This window comes from Phoca vitulina, unplaced genomic scaffold (assembly GCF_004348235.1).
Source record: "Phoca vitulina isolate PV1807 unplaced genomic scaffold, GSC_HSeal_1.0 scaffold28, whole genome shotgun sequence".
NCBI classification, from domain to species: Eukaryota; Metazoa; Chordata; class Mammalia; order Carnivora; family Phocidae; genus Phoca; species Phoca vitulina.
Genome location: NW_022589731.1, coordinates 941,948 through 965,555, shown reverse-complemented (window position 1 = coordinate 965,555; position 23,608 = coordinate 941,948). Strand labels below are relative to the sequence as shown.

General features: G+C 41.4%; 1 protein-coding gene across 4 annotated transcripts in view; it reads left to right on the top strand.

Annotated features, from left to right (window-relative positions):
* Nucleotides 1-23,608, top strand: part of ARMH3 (armadillo like helical domain containing 3) — a 179,057-nt gene that overhangs the window by 130,782 nt on the left and 24,667 nt on the right. For all 4 annotated transcript variants that reach the window (XM_032422950.1, XM_032422949.1, XM_032422948.1 and 1 more), the window contains one exon: nt 18,069-18,147. In XM_032422950.1, coding sequence (XP_032278841.1) covers nt 18,069-18,147 — 79 coding nt within the window. The remainder of the gene's footprint in view (nt 1-18,068; nt 18,148-23,608) is intronic.

Sequence of the window (23,608 nt, the reverse complement as noted above, 5' to 3'; positions counted from 1 at the left end):
TTTCTGCAGCTGCTCTATAGCTCTACTTTCTTTCTAAAAATAGACCAACACAGGGGCACCTGGGTGGCTCAGTCTGTTGAGTGTCCCAACTCTTGATTTTGGTTCAGGTCATGATCTTGGGGTTGTGGGACAGAGCCCTGTGCTGAGCTCTGTGCTCACTGGGGAGCCTGCTTCTCCCTCTGCCTGCCACTCCCCCTGCTTGTGTGAGTCTCTCTCTTTCTGACAAATAAATAAAATCTTTTCAAAAAAAGATTCTTTCTCCTCCCTCGCCCTCTGTCCCTCCTCCCATGCATGTACTCTTTCTCTCTCTCTCAAATAAATAAATAAATAAATCTTTAAAAAAAGCGACCAGCACATTGTTTTATTAGAATATAACTCCAGATTTTTTTTTTTTAAGATTTTATTTATTTATTTGACAGAGAGAGACACAGCGAGAGAGGGAACACAAATAGGGGAGTGGGAGAGGGAGAAGCAGGCTTATCCCGTGGAGCAGGGAGCCCGATGCGGGACTCGATCCCAGGACCCCGAGATCATGACCTGAGCTGAAGGCAGACACTTAATGACTGAGCCACCCAGGAGCCCCTAACTCTACATTTTTAACCCTGCATTTTCCAAGATCATTTATTGCTAGAAAAGAGGCCTGACACTGGTGGTATAGTAGATTGCCAACTGTCCCTGTATCCTATGGATGAAACTTCTGGTTCACAACAATTATCCCATTTTCTGAGCTTCTATTCACACTTTGTTGAAATTAGGCAGAGAATGGAGAAGTATTTATCATAACTTCTCAGTAAATACTTCCTCCTTGCTTAAAAAGCACTTTTCCAAGATCTGGAAGAGCAAGGAGTTCAAAACACAGCAAATTATAGAAATTCTCAAGTGTATCTGAGTAGGATGCACTTGGGGCTAAGGTTTTTTTTCTTTGTCGAACAGGATGTCAGGTTGTCTCCCCTTTGGTGATAACATTTAAAGCACAGCTTGGTAGCTCTTTGAGGTCTAGTGTTAGGAAGCTGTCTTCTTTCATTCCCTGCTTGTTCTACTTTAGGCCGAAGGCTTTAGTCTAGACAGGTGGAAGGTCAGATATAGAATTAATTTAAGGGCAGGGTACCTACCTTGTTTCTCGGGGCACATAACTGACTTTTTCCCCCCTGCAATAGAGAAACCATTGTTAACTAGTAGAAAGTGCTGTTTTATTTTTTTTCTTAACTGTTTTGACCCTACACATCTGATTCTGTGTAGCTCCCAGAGTAAACAAGCTTCACAGTTTTTATTCCCAGCATGGTCTTGCCTCTTGAACTCCATACCCTACCTAGAGGTTCCACAAGTACCTCAAACTTGACATTCCAAAGAATATGCCTTTGCCTTCCCTCCACATTTTAAGAACCATCTCCTATGTTTATCATCTCGGTTAATGATGTCATCATCTGTTCAGTTCCTACAGTAAAAGTCTTAAGGTTGCTTTAGAGTCTTCTCTCTCCTTCACCCAATCAGTCAGTAGGTTCTTTCACCTTTACCTCCTAAAAATTTTCAAGTAAATTCTTCTCCATTTATACAACCACCATTTTATTTAGTTCAAGGCCTCATAATGTCTCATATTATAAGAGCCTCCTAACTATTCTCTCTGCTTCTAGTCTTCCCCCCCTATAGTGGCCACTATTCAGTGTATTCGGTCACTAGAGTTGAATTTCAGAAGCACAGGTTTTTACACTGCTCTTGAGAGTATGTTGGTACTATCACTCTGAGAGCAGTTTGGCAATATCCAGTAAAGTCCACGTTACCCAAACCTTTTGACACAGTAATTTCATTCCTGGATGTATTTTCTTGAGGAACTTTCCTAAATGATCACAAGGATGTATAAATAAGAACATTTGTTAAGAATTATTTTTTAGGGGCGCCTGGGTAGCTCAGTTGTTAAGCGTCTGCCTTCGGCTCAGGTCATGATCCCGGGGTCCTGTGATCGAGCCCCACATCGGGCTCCCTGCTCAGTGGGGAGCCTGCTTCTCTCTCTCCCACTTCTCTGCTTGTGTTCCCTCTCTCGCTGTCTCTCTCTCTCTGTCAAATAAATAAAATCTTTAAAAAAAAAAAAAGAATTATTTTTTAAAAAAATTTTATTTATTTGAGGGGGGGATGGCAGGGGTAGGGGCAGAGGGAGAAGCAGAAGCAGACTCCCCACTGAGCAGGGAGCCCGACACAGGGCTCAGTCCCAGGACCCCAAGATCATGACCAGAGTTGATGGCAGACACCTGCTGAGCCACCCAGGTGCCCCAGAATCATCACATTTTAAATCTTGTGGGATTACCCATCTTTGATAGGGTAATGTCCAAACTTCTTCATATGGCACCTTGACCCTAGCCTACCTTTGTTACCTTATTTACTATCCCTGTCCCATCTATCCTAAGATCTGGCCAAATTAGACTTAGCCACAGAGTCTCAAATTTCATACCTCTGTGCCCTCGCACATGTTTTTACCTAGAATGTTTTCCCATTCCTCTTTTTACCTAACAAAATCCTGCTTATGCTTCAAAATCTACCCCAGATGTCACCTTCCTTGAAAGCTTCCTGGATTCTTTGAGGCCAAACGATTCACACCAGCATTGCCACAGGACTTCATACATTTCTCTTAGAGCACTTACCACACTGCAGTATGGCTTTTCTTTTTTTTTTTTTTTAAGATTTTATTTATTTATTTGAGAGAGAGAGTGAGAGAGAGCATGAGAGGAGAGAGGGTCAGAGGGAGAAGCAGACTCCCCGCTGAGCAGGGAGCCCGATGTGGGACTCGATCCAGGGACTCCGGGATCATGACCTGAGCTGAAGGCAGTCTCTTAACCAACTGAGCCACCCAGGCACCCCAGTATGGCTTTTCTTTTATTTTTTTTTCTTAAATTTTATTTTATTTTTTATTTAAATTCAATTAATTAACATATATATATTACTAGTCTCAGAGGTAGAATTTAGTGATTCATCAGTTGTATGTAACACCCAGTGCTCATTACACCAAGTGCCCCCCATGCACATCAGTGCCCATCACCCAGTTACCCCATCCTCCCACCCACCTCCCCTCCAGCAACCCTCAGTTTGTTTCCCATAGTTAAGAGTCTCTTGGGATGCCTGGGTGGCTAGTCGGTTAAGCATCTGCCTTCAGCTCAGGTCATGATCCCAGCATCCTGGGATCGAGTCCCACATCGGGCTCCTTGCTCAGTGGGGAGCCTGCTTCTCCTTCTGCCTGCTGCTCTCCCTGCTTGTACTCTTGCTCTCTCTCTCTCACTCTCTGGAAATAAATGAATAAAATCTTAAAAAAAAAAAGTCTCTTGTGGTTTGTCTCCCTCTCTGATTTTGTCTTCTTTTCCCTTCCATTCCCCTATGATCTTCTGTCTTGTTTCTTAAATTCCAAATGAGTAAAATCATATAATTGTCTTTCTCTGATTGACTTATTTTCCTCAGCATAATACCCTCTAGTTCTATCCATGTCATTGCAAATGGTGATTTTTTTTTTTGTTTTGATGGCTGTATAGCTGTTTATATATGTATGTCCATCACTAGATGGTGAGCTCCTAAGACAGAAACCAGGCTTTCCTTTACTTCTGTAATCTCTGCCCCTAGCAGAGTGCAGTATGGTATAATAAATGTTGGCTGAGTGAATAAATGAATGGCTGGAATGAATGGTTTCATCTTCTAAGGCCTTATTGTCTCCCAGAAATATCAGCTGACCTGAGGGTCCTAAGCTAGGGAAGTGGGTATTGAGATGCTTGGGAAGTGCTTATAAGGCTCTCCCTCTGATTGTGCTCCCCAGTTGTGTCTGTGGAGCTCCATTATAAAAGTCTGTTTCAGATCTTAACAGACAACAGGGAAGAGTGTCTTGGCAGCTCCTGAACTAACCCGGTATAGCCAGGAAGTATGCTTGGAATTGTTACCAGAGAGACAGACCCCTTTCTCAATGATGAGCTGAATTGTTTGTCCCAACACAGTAGAATTTACTGACTTTTAGTTCCCTCCAGGGTAACAAGAGGACAGCCAAAAGGTTTTAATTATATGAAATGGGGCTTTGAGACAACTAAAACCACTTTGAAATGAATTATTGATAGCATTATGCATTGTTTTTCTTCCCTTTTTTTAAGTAACAAGTCAAGGCAATTAATGCTATTTTTTTTAATTAATGCTATTTTTATGTTGCAGATTCACTAAATTTTATTTTATTTTTAAAGATTTTATTTATTTATTTGACAGAGAGAGACACAGTGAGAGAGGGAACACAAGCAGAGGTAGCGGGAGAGGGAGAAGCAGGCTTCCCACTGAGCAGGGAGCCCGATGTGGGACTCGATCCCAGGACCCTGGGATCATGACCTGAGCCAAAGGCAGACGCTTAACAACTGAGCCACCCAGGCGTCCCTACAGATTCACTGAATTTTAAAGATGATTTTCAGGATGCCTTAAAAAAATCCTCTCATTGGCTGAGTGATGGGCTCCAGTTCTTTATGTAAGCTAGAGGCCCTGCTGAAGAAATCTGCGTGTTCTCATGCCGTTTCACATGCCACTGTTCTAGGTGTTTGGATGCCTCGCTGCTCTTGGCAGTAAGGTGTCTTTTCAAGCTCTTCATGAGGTTAAAAGTTCCTTCGTGTGTTTCTTAACGGAGGACCTTCCCAAATGTATATTATTGTCTTAAAAGCCAAAAGAGAACTAAGGAAACAGTTATAATTAACAGGCAGCTGCAAAGCAGAGCCATTTAGTCTCTTCAGTATGGTTTGGTGGAGATCAGAGAATAGAGGCTTCAGTGTGGCTCTAAGTGAAGCAGCTGCATCACCAGCTGGAGACTGACACACTGGAGAGGGTGGGCACACACAGCTGAGATCCATTCACTCCCATGTGAGACTGACAGGCCTGCCTTCAACTTAGCTGCTTTATGCTTACACTTAGTTTAGCAGAGAGGAGCTACAGAACCTGCCCATCTCCATGAGCATATTGGAGTCAGCACTGAGCAAAAAGGACCCCAGCAGGCAAATGTCTCATGGCTTTCACAAAGGTGTCCTGCTGGAAAAGATTTAAAACAAGACCCTGGGAAGGGAAACTCTAACTTTTTTCTTTGGTTTACTGGAAAAAAATTTGGCTATTTTTTGAATGAATGAACCTAATTCAACTTACCTAGTAAGGTTTCTGTAGTCTGATTTAGTAAAAATTGGGTATTAGTCTCTATCCCTATAAGCATCCGTACCAGGACCATCTCACCTTTCCTTGCCTGATTAAATTAACGTTTTAAGACTCCACTCACACACTATCTCCTTCAGACTACCTTTCCTAAGCCCCCAGGTTGGGCAAATACCCTCCTCAGTGCTCCTGTGAGACCTTTTGTCTACTCTTTGTCTAGCCCTTAGCACATCATGAAATTATCTGTCTGTGGTATTTGTCTTTCCACTGATCTGTAAATTCCTTGCTATCTGGGATCAAATTTCATTCACCTCCCCCATTGCCTAGCATAGTACTTGCATGTAGTAGGTATTCAAATGTTTGTCATACAAACTGAACTATTGAGTCACAGGCTATGACAGCCAGCCCTTAGCTTCCGATACCATTGACCTTTTTTCTAGGGACAGAGTGTTCCTTCATTCTGTGGGAAAGCAATCAATTTGATGAGTAAGGGAGGAGGAGAAAAGAGAGAAGTTCTCTTTCTAAAATGGTGCATATAGGATAAGCGAAGTTCTGTAATTGCTTTCAAATTAAATTTTGATAGTGTCACCTTTTCAGGAGGGGAAAATCTTACCACTATTTCTGGTATATTGGAGAGAAAACAGCTAATAACATCTTTGTGAGCATAAAACAATTATACCCAGCCTCCTGTAGAGACAATCTGCCAGAGCCAACCGCCTCACCCTCTCCATGCGGGCTTCATTTTCTTACTCCGGAATTTCATAGACTCTCCCCCAAACACCGTCAACTCATTGCACTATTATGATGAATGTTTGGAGCTGGCTCTCACCCTGGCTCTCACTGCTTTACTAGCTATTACTGGAGGTGCTGTCAGAGAATCAGGCCCCAAATTTATCCTCCCATTAAGTCCTCTCCTGGGCAGCGCTGCTTGGGTCTGCGTAGTAGTCATCTAGTCTCCCCTGCTTCCCCCACTGCCTTTGAATGTAGGGAAGCTGCAGGCCCTGTTGCAAACAAAGAGCTAAGGTAGAAAGTAAGGTTGCAAATCATTTTCTACCAGAGCTCTTTGTGCTCTTGTTCTGGGCCTAGAGAGAAGCTCAGACCTAGGAGTGCCTGCTCAAGCATGGGCTTTGAGACCATCAATTTCAGCCCCAGCCCATTCCATCTCATTTCCTTAGTTGGCTGGTCCTGTCTGTCTCCCAAAAATGTCTTTCAGACCTTCTCTCTATAATGAGTTAGAGATTTATTGGTTTCTGAACATAGGGGCCTTACCTACTTAGCTGTCCGCTTTTACCCACTCGTCTGATAGACACATGGCCTTTGATGAGTTTTGAAAATGCTATATGATTTTTGAATTTGTCCTCATAGGTACTCTTAGAGCCTTCCTCCTGTGAAGTTTCTGTCTGATAGAAGCTGTCTGGGTCTCTGACATGAGAGGCTGTCCTTTAGTCTGTTAGGGGCTTTCCTTTTGACTCTCATACTTATTTGCAGAAAGAAATAGGGCCAAAAGATGCACCAGGTGCGGGGCGCCTGGGTGGCTCAGTCGGTTAAGCGGCTGCCTTCAGCTCAGGTCCTGGGATCGAGCCCCGCATCAGGCTCCCTGCTTGGCGGGAAGCCTGCTTCTGCCCCTCCAACTCCCCCTGCTTGTGTTCCCTCTCTCACTGTGTCTCTCTCTCTGAAATAAATTAAAAAAAAAAAAAAAAAGATGTACCAGGTGCCATTTGTAAAGCTTAGGATAATTGATAAATACTCATTTCCTCTAGCAAACAGTGAATTTTGTTCAATAATAGATACTGATTAGGTTGTTGAGAAAAATCTCGCTCTTCACCTTTGGCGTTAACTCATGAATACAGCTGATATTAAGGCTGCCATTAATATTGCAAAAGCAATATTCCTCAATAGCATTCCTTTTCCTGTGGAGAAAGTAGTTTGTAGTGATGTTTTAACTTTTTCCCTTTTCATTGAGGAAGATAATATCAACTTCACTTAAGCAGAATGGTTCAGTACTTTGAACGCTTGTTTATTCTTCCCTTACTTCTCGACTTACTAAACTATCTCATTCTCCTTACCTTACTAACCAGACTGCTACCTAGCTCCCCCTGCTTTCTCCCACGCCTGTCTTCTCTTTCTCTTAGGGCTCCTTTTTTGTCCCACCACCTGCCACCATTGTTTACACCCAGGGTTCTTATAGGAAACCACTTGTGCTAGGGCCTCTCTGAAGGCAACATAAGTCACTGCCAGAGCCGGTGAAAGCAGCCTGCTTTTTCAGAGCTGACAAGAAGGGTGAAGCTCTCCGTCACAGTGGGCAGGCGAACAAACAGGGCCGAGTAGCACTGCATCTCAGTGCTTAGCACCTGCAGGCTCAGAGCTGACAGTGCACTGTAATAAGATTCATCTCTGTTCACTTAACTGATGTGGGCTTTATGGTAAATGTTCACTTGCTTAATTACTTTGGCAGACTCGCTGATTGCCTTTCCTGAGGAGTTCTAAAAGGTCCCCCTGGGATGGAACATAAACCTCTTTCCATGTCTTTTAATTTCATTCTTTACTTGGAGTACTTGAAAACCGGTATGTGATCCATATGGCCACCATTCCCTCTCTCCTGTGAGTGAACATCAGGACCACTCCTTAATAGCATGGTGTCCATATGGCCCACACTGGACCACTCAGAAATCTTGACAGCCTTCTTTCTCCTTTGTCCACCTGAAATTCCCCATTCCTCCTTCCCCACCACTGAGGTATAGACAGCTCTCTTAACTTAGGGATCCATGTGCCTCTTTTTCTCTAACTAGTATGGGATCCACAGAATATTTCCCTCTCCCTTCAATCTAGCGGCGTGTGATCCACTAAAACAATTTCCGTCTGTTTTTGACGTGACAGGAAAAGAAGCCTAAATTAGTCAATTGCTGATTTTTTTGTCCTCCTCCTCCCTCTCTCCCTGTGCTTAAAAGTTAAGTATCTTATTGGGATGCCTGGCTGGCTGAGTCGGTAGAGCATGCGACTCTTGATCTTGAGTCGTGAGTTCAAGCCCCACATTGGGTGTAGAGATTACTTAAAAATAAAATCTTCAAAAAAAGTTAAATATCTTATAATAAATTAATTGGGCTAATGGGAATGATGTGTAATTAAAATATTTCAGGATTTTGGGCGCCTGGGTGGCTCAGTTGGTTAAGCGACTGCCTTCGGCTCAGGTCATGATCCTGGAGTCCCGGGATCGAGTCCCGCATCGGGCTCCCTGCTCAGCAGGGAGTCTGCTTCTCCCTCTGACCCTCCTCCCTCTCATGCTCTCTGTCTCTCATTCTCTCTCAAATAAATAAATAAAATCTTTAAAAAAATAAAAATAAAATAAAATAAAATATTTCAGGATTTTGGCTCATGCCAGCTTTTGAAAAGTTCTTGAGTCACATTCAAGGAATTGGAACTTTCACCGTTAATTAAACTTACTTCACCATTAATTAGAATTAGATCACTTCTTGGGGTTTTGAGCTGACCCCCACTGCCTCAGAAGCCCTCCCAAGTATGTATTAGGATTTTCTTATGTCCTGAAGTGAGACAGAAAATCTGGTAGACTCTTTCACATGACCTATTTTGTTCTTTTGTATTTACTAGATGTTTCTGAGAGTGTAGAGGGGCCTTACCTCTGGAGATAGGAAATCCAGGGCTAAAGTAATTGTAAAGGCTGTCAAGGGTTTGCATTCTTTATCCCCAGGAACTCTGCTAGCAACTCCTGGCCTGTAGCTCGAGATGGTGTAAGGGAATCTGAAGCACAGAGCAATGGGATCTGAGTAGAGATGGCTAATCTTGTAGGTGTTTTGTCCCTAGGAAAATTTTGGAGCCTCTGTTCATTTACTGAGAGAAAGGTTTAATAAAGAGTAGGCATTCTTAAGGGGAATGGATTAAGTGATGTCTTTTATGGAAATGTAGATGGTCCATTTTACTTATGTGGTTCCTTCAACTTCTGTGGTTCGTTCTTCTCCATTTACATTCATTCTGATTGTGGAAACAGTGGAAAGATGTCAGGCTGGTATCTAAAGCAGGATGGAATTCCATTCCTTTCTTACACCAGAGCTAGAGGAGATGATTTAGCCAAAGTGTAAAGCCCATGGCATCTTACTTGGCTTTAATCTATGGTTTGGGGCCACAGTAACTAGAAATTAGCTCATTTTTCAAGCAAAGTAGCTATAACCAATTGCTTAATTTCCAGCAGGTGATGAGGTGGAAACCTATATTGGGCAAAGTCATGCATCAAGGTAGAAAGCCCAAACTGCCAAAATGCGTAGTCATGCACACAGCTTCAGAAAATGAAGCAACTGCCCCTCAGGCATGTGCATGTACATTTCATACACATTAACTCTTTCTTGTTTCCCTCCAGTTAATGAATTGTGAACCTTCATTTGTTCGGTGCCGAGGCTGGATGAAAATGTAGTCCAGTAGGTGAATAAGTTACCTGGTATGACACATGTGTTTCTCACCTAGAAATCAAAAGAAATGCTGAACTCCTATCATTCCTTAGGTTGAACTATGGGGGTTACTATGGTGTAGTCAATGATACACCTCTCCTGTTCCACTCCTTTCAACTAATAAATTTGTGTACACAAATAAATCAAGTTCTCTTTAGTAATAAAGTAGGCCAATTTACATAGTTGGATCTTTGGGTAAATCAAGCAACTAGATGCAATGGCCAGTAGCTCTTCCTTCCTTATGGTTGCCAAAATGCCTTCTCTAGTAGGGTTTAAATGACATGTTTGTGTCTCTGGTCCTGAAAAGAGTGGTCACAGGAACAGCAGTATAAGAAAGGGGATAATTGGCACGAAAGGGTTAAAGCCTAGCATGTAGGGGATGAGTTAGAGGAACAACCCTAACAGGTCAGTTGCTGAAGTTTTGACTAGATAGTTTCAAAAGGGAAAAGGTTAGAAGGTACTCTTATTTGAGGTTTTATTTTGCTTAATGTTAATCAGCAGAGTCTCTGAGGCTTGTAATGCACTGCCGTTAACAGGCATCAAGGGAAATTGTTTTTTGTTGTTGTTGAATTGGATGGGCTAAAGATTCATTGACTCCACGAGGAAGGAAGCTTATTACTGCATGAAATGGGAGTATGTGAGGCAATTCTGAAGGTGAAAAGAAAGGATAGTTTAAAATTAAATAACTTGGGGTGCCTGGCTGGCTCAGTTGGAAGAGTGTACAACGTTTGATCTTGGGGTCATGAGTTTGAGCCCCACCTTGGGTGTAGAGATTACTTTAAAATAAATAAACTTTTAGGGGCGCCTGGGTGGCTCAGTTGTTAAGTGTCTGCCTTCGGCTCAGGTCATGATCCCAGGGTCCTGGGTTCGAGCCCTGCATCGGGCTCCCTGCTCAGAGGAGAGCCTGCTTCTCCCTCTCCCGCTCCGCCTATTGTGTTCCCTCTCTCGCTGTGTCTCTCTCTGTCAAATAAATAAAATCTTTACCAAAAAATTAAAATAAATAAATAAACTTTTAAATAACTCAACCTCAGATGAACCATTTTATCTGCTGCCACATACCACTCAGTCCTACCTTTACCCCTTCTCAGAAGCCAGTCTTTTACCTGTATGTTTGAAGATTTCCCAGGTAGAAGCAATTATAAATATGATTTTCTTGTCTTTAATCCCAGATATCTGAGAATAAACTCTGTAGTATATTATATCTGGACTGCTTTTTTAGGTCTAGGAAAGGGGAAGCTGCTTGTATTAAAAAAAAAAGTTCCCTTTCGGTAAAGTTAGATGGTATATATAGGAAAACACGGAGGAAAGCTTTGCAAAGGAAATCCAATAAGATGAAGAAACTGATACCAGAGAGCATGGTCTCTTGCGCAAGGTCATACAATCTAGAAATGGAAGAACCAGGATTTTAACTTGGATCTACTGCCCCTAAAGCCTTGCTTCTTATATATACCATGTTGTTCAGGGAAGCCGAGTATTTTAACTGGGCCTTTAAGGGAAAAGTAAGACTTATGCTTTATAGGAGTAAAGAAAATAGCATTCCATGTGAAGAAAACCATGTAAGTAAAAGCATGATGTCCAGGTGTATGTGTTTGGCAAGTATTTGAAAATACAGGACTATAGTGCTTATGAGGTTGGGGCTTGAGATCCAAATTTATTTTTATCAGGCTTCAGATATGTACCCCTAATCAGACTCTTTAATGTAAATCTGGTAGCCTTATAGGAATAATTTTAGAGTGAAACTTTTAAGAATATTCCCAGTGTGGGCGCCTGGGTGGCTCAGTCGTTAAGCGTCTACCTTTGGCTCAGGTCATGATCCCAGGGTCCTGGGATCGAGTCCCACATCGGGCTCCCTGCTCAGCTGGGAGTCTGCTTCTCCCTCTCCCACTCCCCCTGCTTGTGTTCCTGCTCTCGCTATGTCTCTCTCTGTCAAAAAAATAAATAAAATCTTTAAAAAAAAAAAAAAAAAAAGAATATTCCCAGTGTGTACCATCTTGAGTATACCAGTCATGTTTCTTACTTCCTTGGAGTAAGAGCTACAGAAACTTCTCCTATAAACAGCCTTTGCCTGTTTTTCTCCTTTCTGCCTGAAGGATTTACAGGGCAGCTTTTAGAGATAGGCTGCTTCCTTCAAATAGCTCAGTAAGGAAACAATCACCATGTTCTGGGCTTCTGGGTGAAACTATTATTTATTTATTGTTTCATAAAAGACCCTTAGATGCTTTTGTCTGTGGGAGATAGCTGGGGCTGTGAGAATTTGCATCTTTGGAGAATTTGCTTTAGATTTCCTCTGGATATGTGGAAGAATCTATATTTTCTATTAATCTACATTGTCTACATTGTTAAGGAAACATTCTCCTGTATTTCTTGGGTAAGTTGGGCATTAACTATGTGTCTCAGCCATCATCCACCCAGCACTAGGGAAAAGAAAGCTGCTTTGCAGAGTCATGAGTCAGAGAGAATAAGTTAAAAATGGACCAAGAAATCCCTAGCTAGTTTGTGGCTCAGCCTTGCTGTTCCATCTGTCCACTTCATTTTGCTTCAGTTTGTATAAGTGACCCCTGTCTTTGGCAATCAGAAGTTGGCAGTTGCATTAGAGAGTGGCCCAGATTCTTGCCCTTAAAGGTGCCTTGGGTACAGAGCTATCTCTCCGTGGCTGGCTTTAGTAGTTTCCCTTTACTATGACATTGTCTGTTTCTTTTGCCTTTCCCTTTTGGGACTTCCTGATTCAGTGGCATTAGGAGACCCAGTAACAGAGTATAACACACTCCCCCATTCCTTCCCTGTCCCCCCCCCATCCCAAACAAACAAAAACTTAGGCTTACTTTTAGAAAATATTAGATTAATAAGAAATGCCAGAAAGCTTTTCTCTTGTCTCCTGGTAAGACTTAAGAGGAAGAGAAAGCTTTACTGTCTTCAGTGACAACTTTAGTTCCTTCTTTGAAGGATAGCTGTTCATGTCTGAGCTACCTCTCCTCTTGGGATGGGGATAAAACATTTTTATTGTTATTTTCATACTTTTGGAGAATTAGCTGGTGATCATGGACCTCCTTACTTGTGGTGAGACTGTTTTGCTTAAGTCTTGGGAATATATTGGTGAGCAAAATAAATTTGGTCCCTGCTCTCATAGAGCATTTAGTTCGTTTGAATAAAGCTGGAGGAAAAAAAAAAAAAAAGCTGGAGGTTTGGTTAGAAATTATATTTCCTTTTGCCACAAAGTTCTACTTCCAGATTCCTTTCCCTTTCCTTGGGCCTTATTTCTTTAAATCTTCTTCCTACTTTTTCTTTTGTCACTTCCACTTTTGGTATCTGAGGAAATCATTGCTTAACCCAAGGTCACAAAGATTTATGTGTTCTTCTAAGATTTGTACAGTTTTTATTTATTTATTTTTTTTTTTTTATTTTTTTTTTTTTTTAAAGATTTTATTTATTTATTTGAGAGAGAGAGAATGAGAGACAGAGAGCATGAGAGGGAGGAGGGTCAGAGGGAGAAGCAGACTCCCTGCCGAGCAGGGAGCCCGATGCGGGACTCGATCCAGGGACTCCAGGATCATGACCTGAGCCGAAGGCAGTCGCTTAACCAACTGAGCCACCCAGGCGCCCAGATTTGTACAGTTTTTAGATTGTACATTTAAATCTGTGATCCATTTTGTTAATTTTTGTGTATGGTATGGGGTAGGGGATCAACTTCAGTCTTTTGCATGTAGATATCCAGTTTTCCCAGCACTATTTCTTGAATAGACTATTCTTTTCCCATTTATCTTGCCACCTGTGTCAAAGGGACATCTTTTTTGGTCATCTTTGTCATATCTTAATTTTTTCATAATGGCTATGTTTTCTCATTCTTTGCCCACTCAGACCTCCTTCTTCTTCCTACTCCTCTTCTTCCTTTTAATTCCCCTTTTCTAAAATACTTTTCAGCATAAAAGCTTTTGGCTGGCATAAACTAGGTTTTGTTTAAATACCTGAAAGGCTGTGATTAGATGAAAATCAACCTCAAGATGCAAATGAAAGGAAAAACAAACATCCCTTTCTTAGCCAGTATGTTGCTGCCCATCCTCCTATTTCTTTCAGACATTGTCTCTTTTCAGTGTGTGTCTTCTATATGGCACAGGCCACTCAGAAAGCCCTGCAAGATCTTTATCTATTAAAGTCTCTGTTTCTCAGTAAAGGCTAAAGGGCCCAGCTCACTCTGCCTGGGAAACTGGTAAGCCATGTAGCTACATTTGTGGCATTTGTGACTGGAACTTTGAGGCATAGGAACCTCAGGATCCTCTTCTAGAAGGGAAGGAAATAATAACCCACAATATAAAGGGTTTAAAGAGAGGAAGTCACCTACAGAATGAGAAGAAGATTTTATCCACTCTACTACTTTGCTAAAGATGGACTCTGGTTTGGAGTCTGCTTTGCCCAAATGGCCAGGGTCCTTTGGAGAGTAGAATATCTATGTGTTAGTCTTCTCAATTGCCGTAACAAAATATCATAGACTAGGTGGCTTAAAAAACAGATGTTTGTTTTCTCACAGTTCTGGAGGCCAAAAGTCCCAGATCAAGGTTCAGCAAGGTCAGTTTCTGGTGAGGACTTCCTTCCTGGCTTGTTGACAGCTGCCTTCTGCCTTGTGTCCTCATATGGTGGAGGGAGGGAAGGGAGGGAGAGAAAGCGAGAGAGAGAGCAATTGCCATTTCTTCCTTGCTGGGACACTCAAATTTTAGACTTAAGCATTAGACAGTTGCTACCTGTTAGGTTTTGATCAGTAAAAGGAGAGAGCTACTGTTAGAATCTATGAGGAGACCCTCCCCCAAAAAATATTCAGAAGGGATGGTAGTAAATCCCTTTAGAGATGGTATCAGTGGGAAGGGAAGCCTAAAGAAAAGAGGGAGGCTCATCATCTATAAATCTAGTACGTCGTCTTTTTCCCACTGAATACTAGTCAGGCATAAATCCTATTCTAGGACCTGGCCAGGTGGGGCAGTGTGGAATCATAACCCAGGTGAGCCCTAGTAGGCTGCAAAGTTCCTGGGGAAGGAGCAGCTAAGTATTTCAGTCACTGCAAAGGCATGTGTCACTCAGTGTGGGCGGACTTAGCCTGGTTTCAGTGTTTTGTCACTCTTTGCTATCTCAGAACAAATTTCCATTTCAACGGTATGAAGTCCTGAGAACTTTAATAGGAAGCTTCCAAGCCCTCTCTGAAATTCCTTGCTAAAGAGCCTGGAAGGAGAACAGCCAGTGTCAGACAATTTTTCTTACCTTTAGGCTTAGAGCCCTGCATCTAGCATCTCCAGTAGATCAGATTAGTACTCAGATTTTTAACTGTCCCAAAGAAACAGCAAGAAAAATAAAGCAGAGGCATATACTCTATGCCCTTTGTGTGTACTGGGTTAGAGACTGCTAACTGGATTTAGACTGTTCCATCTGGCTTTTTAATCGCCTGCTGAGAACTGAGGCTCTGGGGGAGTGTCACAGGGGAGGTTGGAGGATGATTTTTATCCTTATTCCAGATTCCCAGAGTGGCATATCTTTCATACCCTCAAGATGAATATGCTCAAACAATATCAGCATATATGCCCTGCTAACATAGATCATCTATAGATCCAGCTGACACTTGACAGGTACAACTTTGAGAAGGGAAGGAAATAAATATACTTTTTGAGGAGAATACTTTCCAGGCTTTTCCTTTCTCTCCCTCATTCCCTATCTCTTCCCTTCCTTCCTCTTCCCCTTCCCTCTCTTGTCTTCTTTCTTCCTTCTTTCTGTTTCTCCTTTCTCTTTTCCTTTTCTTGCTTCCTTGCTTTCTTTGCTAGTGCAAGAATTCCTCGGGTAGAAAGGGAACAGAATTACAGCATCCCCATCAGTTTCATTCCCAGGAATTATTTCATTGTCCAGACCTCACCAGCTTCACTGGATTGCCACCTGGGCCCCCATGGCTGCTACTCGCCCACCCACACAGACACGAAAATACTTTGGAGTTCTCTGTTCTCCAAACCTAGGCAAACGAAAACAAACAACCCTAGTTCAGTTGAGTCAGGATTTTTTTAAAACATTTTTTCAAAAGAATTTTACTAAGAAATTTAAGGAAAATCCAAAAGAAAAAGCCATTATAAAACCACGAAATGAATGTATTTACAGAGTTCAGATTCTTTTTCCTAAAATAACTGAGGTCCAGTTGTAGATAGATTTGGTTACTGTATTTCTTTTTCTTGATCCTGTAGCTCTTCGATGCTAAACTCTATGATTCCTACTCTCCACTTAGTTAACTTTAACTTGGTACTGCTGCTAGGTTTGGGGGTCTTCTCAGTGCCTCTCTAAACTTCCTCCCCTGTCTTCTTACTGGGTTTAGGCTCCTGGTTTTCCTTTTCTGCTCTTGTTGTCATCCCTGCCAATACCCTCAAACTTTACTTTCTGAATGAGAAAAATATTTGACCCCTACTTGGTCCAAATTCTTTCCCACTTTGGATTTAGACCAAATTACAACCTTAACTTGCAGATAACATCTCAGCCCTTCTTCGTAGTCTCTGCAAAAATAAGTTACCAGAATTTTCCTCTATTCCTGACCCATTACTATCCCGTCTGATGTATCATTCTTTGGATATTTATTGCCTACCAGCTGTGTGCCAGGCACCATGTTAGATGGTTGACATTGCTTTATTATATAAATGTTGCAAGAATTCTCTAAGATTTAGTCACTCTTTCGACAAACATTTATTTTATGCCTACAATGTACTATTCCTGGGTACTGTACTAAGTGCTAAGGTAGGTGTTATTCCCACTTTTTCCCTCTGAGACATGTAGTTTCCTAAAAATCCAAAATAACAAATGGTCAAACCATGATTTTTTTTTGAAGTTTGGCTTATACTTTTATTACCCATATTAAATGGTTCAAGAATTTTATACTATCAATGTTATATTAAAAGAAAACATTGATTTCTATTGCACTGCCACACATTCACATGTATGCACGTACACACCCACACGTTTTAACAAACTTAATTTTGGAATAATTTTAGAATTACAGAAAAAGTGCAAAGATAATACACAGAGTTCTTGTATGCCCCTCAACCAGGTTTCCCCCATCTTACATTACCAAGGTACATTTATTCATCACTAAGAAACTGGCAATGATATATTACTATTAACTAAGCTCCATATTTTATTTGGATTTCACCAGTTTATTAATTTTCTCTTTCTGTTCCAGGGTCCAATTCAGGGTATCACACTGCATTTAGTTGTCATGTCTCCCCAATATCCTCTGGTCTGTGACAATTTCTCAAGTACAGTTTTTCATGACCTTGACAGTCTTTTTTTTTTTTTTTTATGACCTTGACAATCCTAAGGAGTACTGGCCAGGTATTCTATAGAATGCCCCCAGCCTGGTTTTGTTGCATGTTTTTCTCATGATGAGACTGAGGTTGTGGGTTTGGGAGTATATAACAGGTAAAGTGCCCTTTTCATAAGATCATACCAGGGGTTACATGACAGCTACATGAATCACTGGCAATGTTTACATTAATCATTTGGCTAATAAGGTAGTATTTGCCAAGATTGTTTAGAGTAAAGTTACTGTTTTTCCCTTTTACTACTCTGTTCTTTGGAAATAAGTCACTAAGTCTATCTAGCCTACCCTCAGTGGGAATGGGAACCAACTCCACCTCCTAAAGGGGAGAGTATCTGCATATATTATTTGGAATTATTCTGTTAGAAAGATTTTTCTCTTTTCCCCATTTATTTAATCAATTTTATATTAATATGGACTTAGATAAACTCTGATCTGAAACCTGTGCTTTTTCTGCTACACTAGACAAGAAATGACAAGGACCTACATATACACCAAACGCATTGGATTCAGAGAACTTTATTTCAGATTTCAGAGATTTTTGAAGAACTAGATTTGATAAGACTTGGTGACCTTGAATGTGAGGGTGATAGAGAGAAAGTGTTTGAAAATGACACTCAGATTTTGGTTTAAAGGGCTGGAAATAAAATTTTGGTTTGAAATTATTAACTAACAAGTATGAAGATTGGTTCTAGGCTTTGATAAAACTCAGCTTCTTCAGAGATTGTATTTAGCCTGTGTATTGGTCCAGCTTTACTGAGTGCCCTATTCTCCCAAGTCAGAGCAGAGCAAACGACTTTTCTTTCTGACTGAAACAGCAGGGCCCCCTAGTGGACAGCCCCCTGGGTCCTGTTTCTTGCCTGAAGGATGCTTGGTTTTGTTTTTTGTTTGGTTGAGATTTTTTTCCCCTTAGTTCATTTGCAGAGCAGAGACAATTTGATTCTACTCTTGATCTAAAAAATTTTAAGCCCTACTTATTTCAGAGTTATCAGGTTCACCCCCATGTTCAATAAAAAGATAGTTACCCTCTGACAATCACTCCTATGCACTCATACTCTGAACTAGAGGGTACTCGATACTTGTTTTTAACTCATTTATCTGCCTCTTCCATCTGATGCCATATTAATGTTAATTCTTTTTTTCAGAGCCATCATCAATCACTTTAACCCCAAAATTGAATCCTATGCTGCTGTGAATCACATATCCCAACTGTCAGAGGAGCAGGTAAGCCACTGCCCTCCCCACAGTGACCCCTAATAGTTGGTGGCTGGGATCAAGCAGTTGTCCTCTCTTTGACAGCAGAGGTATTCTGTGACTGAGCTGGTAGCAGGAACCAAGCTTCTAAGAGCAATTACTAAGGGATTTGTTGATAGTACTTTAAATAGAGTGATGGCTTCTGCTTTTGTGCCATATGAGGGGTTTGTTTAATTATATAGAAGATATGTAGGTGAAAATTTAGTGAATTATTATTTTAGAGTGGGTGATAGGCATTTCTTTTTTTAATTTTAGGCAGAGAGTCATTTTGATTTTTAAAAATAAGAAATGAGAACTTCGAAATGGATAAAACTGCCAATTAGAAAAACTCTGAGTTCAGCTCAATTTGATGCTGTTTGGCTTATTAAAATATGAGCCTTCATTGGGGTAGATTTTCCTTAGTAATTGAGTTCTATTTGCCTTGAACAATTATTTCTGAGCAGGTTTTTCTATGGTATGGACTGAGTTGGAGATGCAGATAGCGTTATGTGTTTGTTTTCCTTGAGTCTGGCCTGATTTCCCCTTCTCCCAAAGTGCCTGCACTCAGCTCTGCATTATATAAAAGTACAGATGGGGCATTAGCGTGGCATGGGATTGAACTTGATGTTTCAGAATGAGACTCTTGAGTCCTGTTTTTAAAAGCACAAAATGAGGGCGCCTGGGTGGCTCAGTCGGTTAAGCGTCTGCTTTCCGCTCAGGTCATGATCCCAGAGTCCTGGGATCGAGTCCCACATCGGGCTCCCTGCTCAGCGGGAGTCTGCTTCTCCCTCTTCCTCTGCCACTCCACCCCCCACTTGTGCTCTCTCACTCTCAAATAAATAAATAAAATCTTAAAAAAAAAAGAAAAAAAAAGGCACAAAATGAGACATTCTATTCACACAATCTCCTTTCTTTCGCACCCAACTCCCAAGACGGAGGGCCCGGGTAGTCATGAGTTGAGAGTTCAGGTATAAGTTCCAAACCAAAAAAACATACTCTGCTCTCCCTTTTTTGCCAGTGTATCAGTATAACCCTTCTCTGAGTCTTTTGCTGGTACAGCGTGCCAGCTCTGGTGTGAGCCTGTGTTCCAGTGTTTCTAAAAGCTCTTCAGCTCACTCAGTGAGGCAGCAGGCAGCCTTTTCCCTAACAGACAGGCTTCTCAGTATTCCCACCAGTGGCTCTGTCCTCAGCCAGATGGATAGGACTCTATTAGTCTATCAGTTGTTCCCTTTGACATATTTATTCTCTTTTGTGAGGCCAGCTGTGAGATTTCCATCCTCTTATTTAAACTGCTTTTGTAAATGGCTTTCATTTTCTTTTTTCCATGAGTACTGTGTTTTGATGCCACTGCTCTCTGTGAGGTGCTTCAGGATGCTACCTTTTTCCTGTTGGACCAGTTCAGATCAGTTTACTCTATCATTTTTATGCAAAAGAATTCAACATCTTGAGTTTTGTATAGTGAAAGAAAGGGTGACTTTCCTACCACAGCGAGCTCTGGTTAGTCTAAAAGCTTTTAAAAAAAAAAAAGGACACATTTTCCCTGTCAGCCACGTGCAGTATTCACGAATCCCCAGCAGCTTGGGAAGGTCAGGCTGAAATCCTTCTACAGCAGTAGCAGCCACAGGCCAATAATAAAAATCCATTCTGGCGCGTGAGGCAATCTGGAAAAGGATGATTAGCAAGCACGTGTCCTCACCCTCCTCCAACTTCTCTCAAAGTTAAATGAAGTGATGAAAGTGCCTCTCAAAAAGAGTCCACAAGCCAGAGATGAGGCGATTTCTGTGGGGAGGGAGAGTATACAGCCCTATTCAAGAATGGGGAAAGGATAGCAGCTCTCAGAGATTTACTTAGGGAATAAATAATTACATGCCTGCTGTTTACAAGGTGTGGTGCTGGGTAGTGGGGATAGTGGTGAATAATCTTAAGTGTAGTTCTTGATCTCACAGGGTTTTTGTACACTTAACTATCTCTCATAGCAATCCTTTTCACTTAGGGAGTGGGGAAAGGGTGATACTATTCTGGGACCCTTTTCAAAACTGCCCTCAAAATAGTTGTTGCTTCTCTTCCCTAACTGACTTTGAAGGGCGCTAAATGACAGCATTACAGTGCACTTGGTTTTATTCTCAGCACTATCAGATTAGAAGTATTTGACTGCCTTGTTAATCTCCAACATGTGTTGGAGCACTTCTCTCCCTTCACTTATGAGCATCAATGCTAATATCACTTAATGTTAAGTGTATTCACAACTTCCCAAAGAGCTTTGGGATCCAGTAGGGCCCTGCAGTTGTTAGCAGCAAACTAAGTAGAAAGAAAAAATCAGGAACTCAATCCCCAAGTGGATTCTAAAGTACTCCTAAAATAAAACCGAAAGACCATGGATAGGTGTTAACTGGAATTTATAGCACTTTGCAAAATAGCAGACAAGAGAGGGCTCTTGCTAGGTCTGCGTGCCCAGCCAGCCATTTTGTTCTGGCAAGAGATTTGTGAATTTTTGAGTTCTGACAACACCCAGATACATTCCAGCCTCTGTCTGAGGCATTTCAAGGTGATATTTGTAAATTCATGATTACTTATTAAATGAAGTCCATTCTCTCACACACTGGAACTGTTTTTCAGATTTCCAGGAGATCCATAACATTTTTCTGTTACTTTCATTGGCTTCATGGAGGGCAAAGCCTTTTGATCAGTCAGTACCCTCAGTGTGACTGAATGGTTGTACGTTATCTAGTATAATAAACTGCATGCATTTTTATATTTTGTACACAGATGTCACATTTGTCCAAGGTTGATTGTGGAGCTTGTTCATTTTTACTCCTTTTTGTGTCTGTGGTAAAATATACATAAAATTTACCATTTTAACCATTTTCAAATGTAAAGTTAAGTGGCATTAAGTATATTCACATCGTTGTGTAACCATCACTACTATACATCTCCAGAACATTTTCATTATTCCATACTGAAAGCCTATGCCCATTAAACAATAACTGCCCAATCCCCCCCCCCCAACTTGAAGGTAACCACTGTTGTACTTTCTGTCTCTCTATATATGTCCTTTTTTTTTTTTTTCTTAAATAGGGTCCATCTTGGGGCGCCTGGCTGGCTCAGTAGGAGGAGCGTGTGACTCTTGATCTTGGGGTTATAGGTTCGAGTCCCACACTGACAAATAAATGAATAAAATCTTGAAAAGAAAATACATTTTCACTATAGTAAAATATTTAACGAAATAAATTATTTTAGATGTTATGCAAAATGAAAAAAATATTTTTAAAAAGGGGAGCTTGGGTGGCTCAGTCAGTGAAGCATCTAACTTCAGCTCAGGTCATGATTCAAGGTCCTGGGATCAAGCCCTGCACGGTGCTCCGTGCTCAGCAGGGAGTCTGCTTGTCCCTCTACCCTTCCCTACCTCCTGTGTGTGCACGCGCACATTCTCTTTCTCAAATAAAAAAATGACATACTGATTTACTTCAGCTCTAATTTCCTAATAGGTAAGAGAGGGCTTCATGGTAGAACTTTTACAGAAGATTTTCTAGAGCCCTGAATATCTAGAGTACATAGTCGCAATTTAGGATTCAAGTCAAAGCCTTCTCTGAGCACCTGATTGCTTAAGCTTTTAGTCACATTCATGACAAATTTTGTGACTTTGAAATATCCCATTGGAAAACAAATAAATGATTGGCCCACCCTTGCTTTTTTTTTTTTTTTTTAAGATTTTATTTATTTATTTGAGAGAGAGAGTGCACAAGGAGCAGGGGGAGAGGGAGAAGCAGACTCCCTGCTGAGCAGGGAGCCTGAGGAGGGGCTCTATCCCCAGACCCTCAGATCATGACCTCAGCTGAAGGCAGACACTTAAGGGACTGAGCCACTGAGGCACCCCCCACTCTTGCTTTCTTTAGCCTTCATTCAGCTATTAGTATTTTCATTTAGTGCCTGCTCTGTGCTTCAGATTGTGCTAGGCATTTGAGGAATACAGAAGTATGATAAATGGCCTTTGTTCTCAAAAGGTGGAATAAATTCAAGAGATGGCTTAAGACAGTTTATTGATAGCTGACCACTACTAGCAGTAGGATCTGTGAGCTCCTGTTAGAGGAAGATCTCTATAGGTTGTGGTGGTCAGGAAAGGCCATATGGAAGAGAGAAGAATTGGGTGGACCTTCAAAGAGCAGGGATCGGGATTGGATAAATGAAGAGGCATAGATTGTAAAATGTACTCAAAGCCAGGACCTGAAAAAAGACAGAAAGAGGGGAGGAGTCCCAGAGTTTCTATAAACCTTGTCCTTGCGTCACAGGGTACCCAGAGGCTGACTGACTTAGAAATACAATTCAGGGGCGCCTGGGTGGCTCAGTCAGTTAAGCATCTGCCTTCGCTCAGGTCATGATCCCAGGGTCCTGCTCCCTGCTCGGCGGGGAGCCTGCTTTTCCCTCTCCCTCTGCCTGCCCCCCCCCCCCGTTTCTGTGCTTGCGCACTCTCTCTCTCTGTCTCTCTCTGTCAAATAAATAAATAAAATCTTTGGGGGGAAAAAAAGGAATACAATTCAGTCATTTAAATTGTCATCACAACTTCCATAATCCCTGATGTACTGATTCTCATCTCTGTTCTAATTGTACTGCCTTTGAATCAATTCGTGAGTGTTCATCAAAGGCCTAGGATGAACCAGCCACAGTGCTAGGCAGTGATGAGACCTAATGGGCAACCAAGCTTTTTTTAAAAATGCTGGTAAAAAAACACATAGCAAAATTTACCACCTTAACCATTCATTTTTCAGTGTACAGTACAGTAGTGTTGACGTGTGCATGTTGTTGTGGTTGATCTCTAGAACTTTTTCATCTTGCAAAACTAAAGCCCTTTTGTTGAACAACTTACCTTTCCCCCTTCCTCCTCACCCCGGCAACCACTATTATACATCCTTTTTCTGGGAGTGGACAAACCTCTTTTGAAGCTGATGTACCTTTCAGCCAAGTGGCCCAGGAGCCTACTAAAAATTTCTCTACATATAGACTTAGGAATTTTCCAGGAGGATCAGCAAGGTGGTCTGCTGGCATCCCTATATATCACAGGACCATAGGACAGTGTAACCAGATTCTTAAGTTTTCTACTTTAGGAATTTTATGGAGGTTTACCCCCCATTATCTCTTTAAATCTCAACTCTCACTAGGGCTTTGGATTTTGGATTCAGAGGAGGCATGTATAATGTTGTATATTACAAGAGGTACCTTCAAAAGTATTATGACAAAGCAAAGAATCTAACTTATTTGTAGGAGTAGATTAAAGTAAATTAGGGAAACAAAAAATGCTTCATATCTGAATGAGTGAAGGTTACATTGGAAGCTACTATATCTGTCTATTAGTAATCTTTTTAAACCTTTTGATTTTCTCCTGATCCTAAGATAAGAGCCACTACAAATAAATGCTAGGCATTTAGAAATCCTAATGAAATCTAGCTTTATTTTCCCA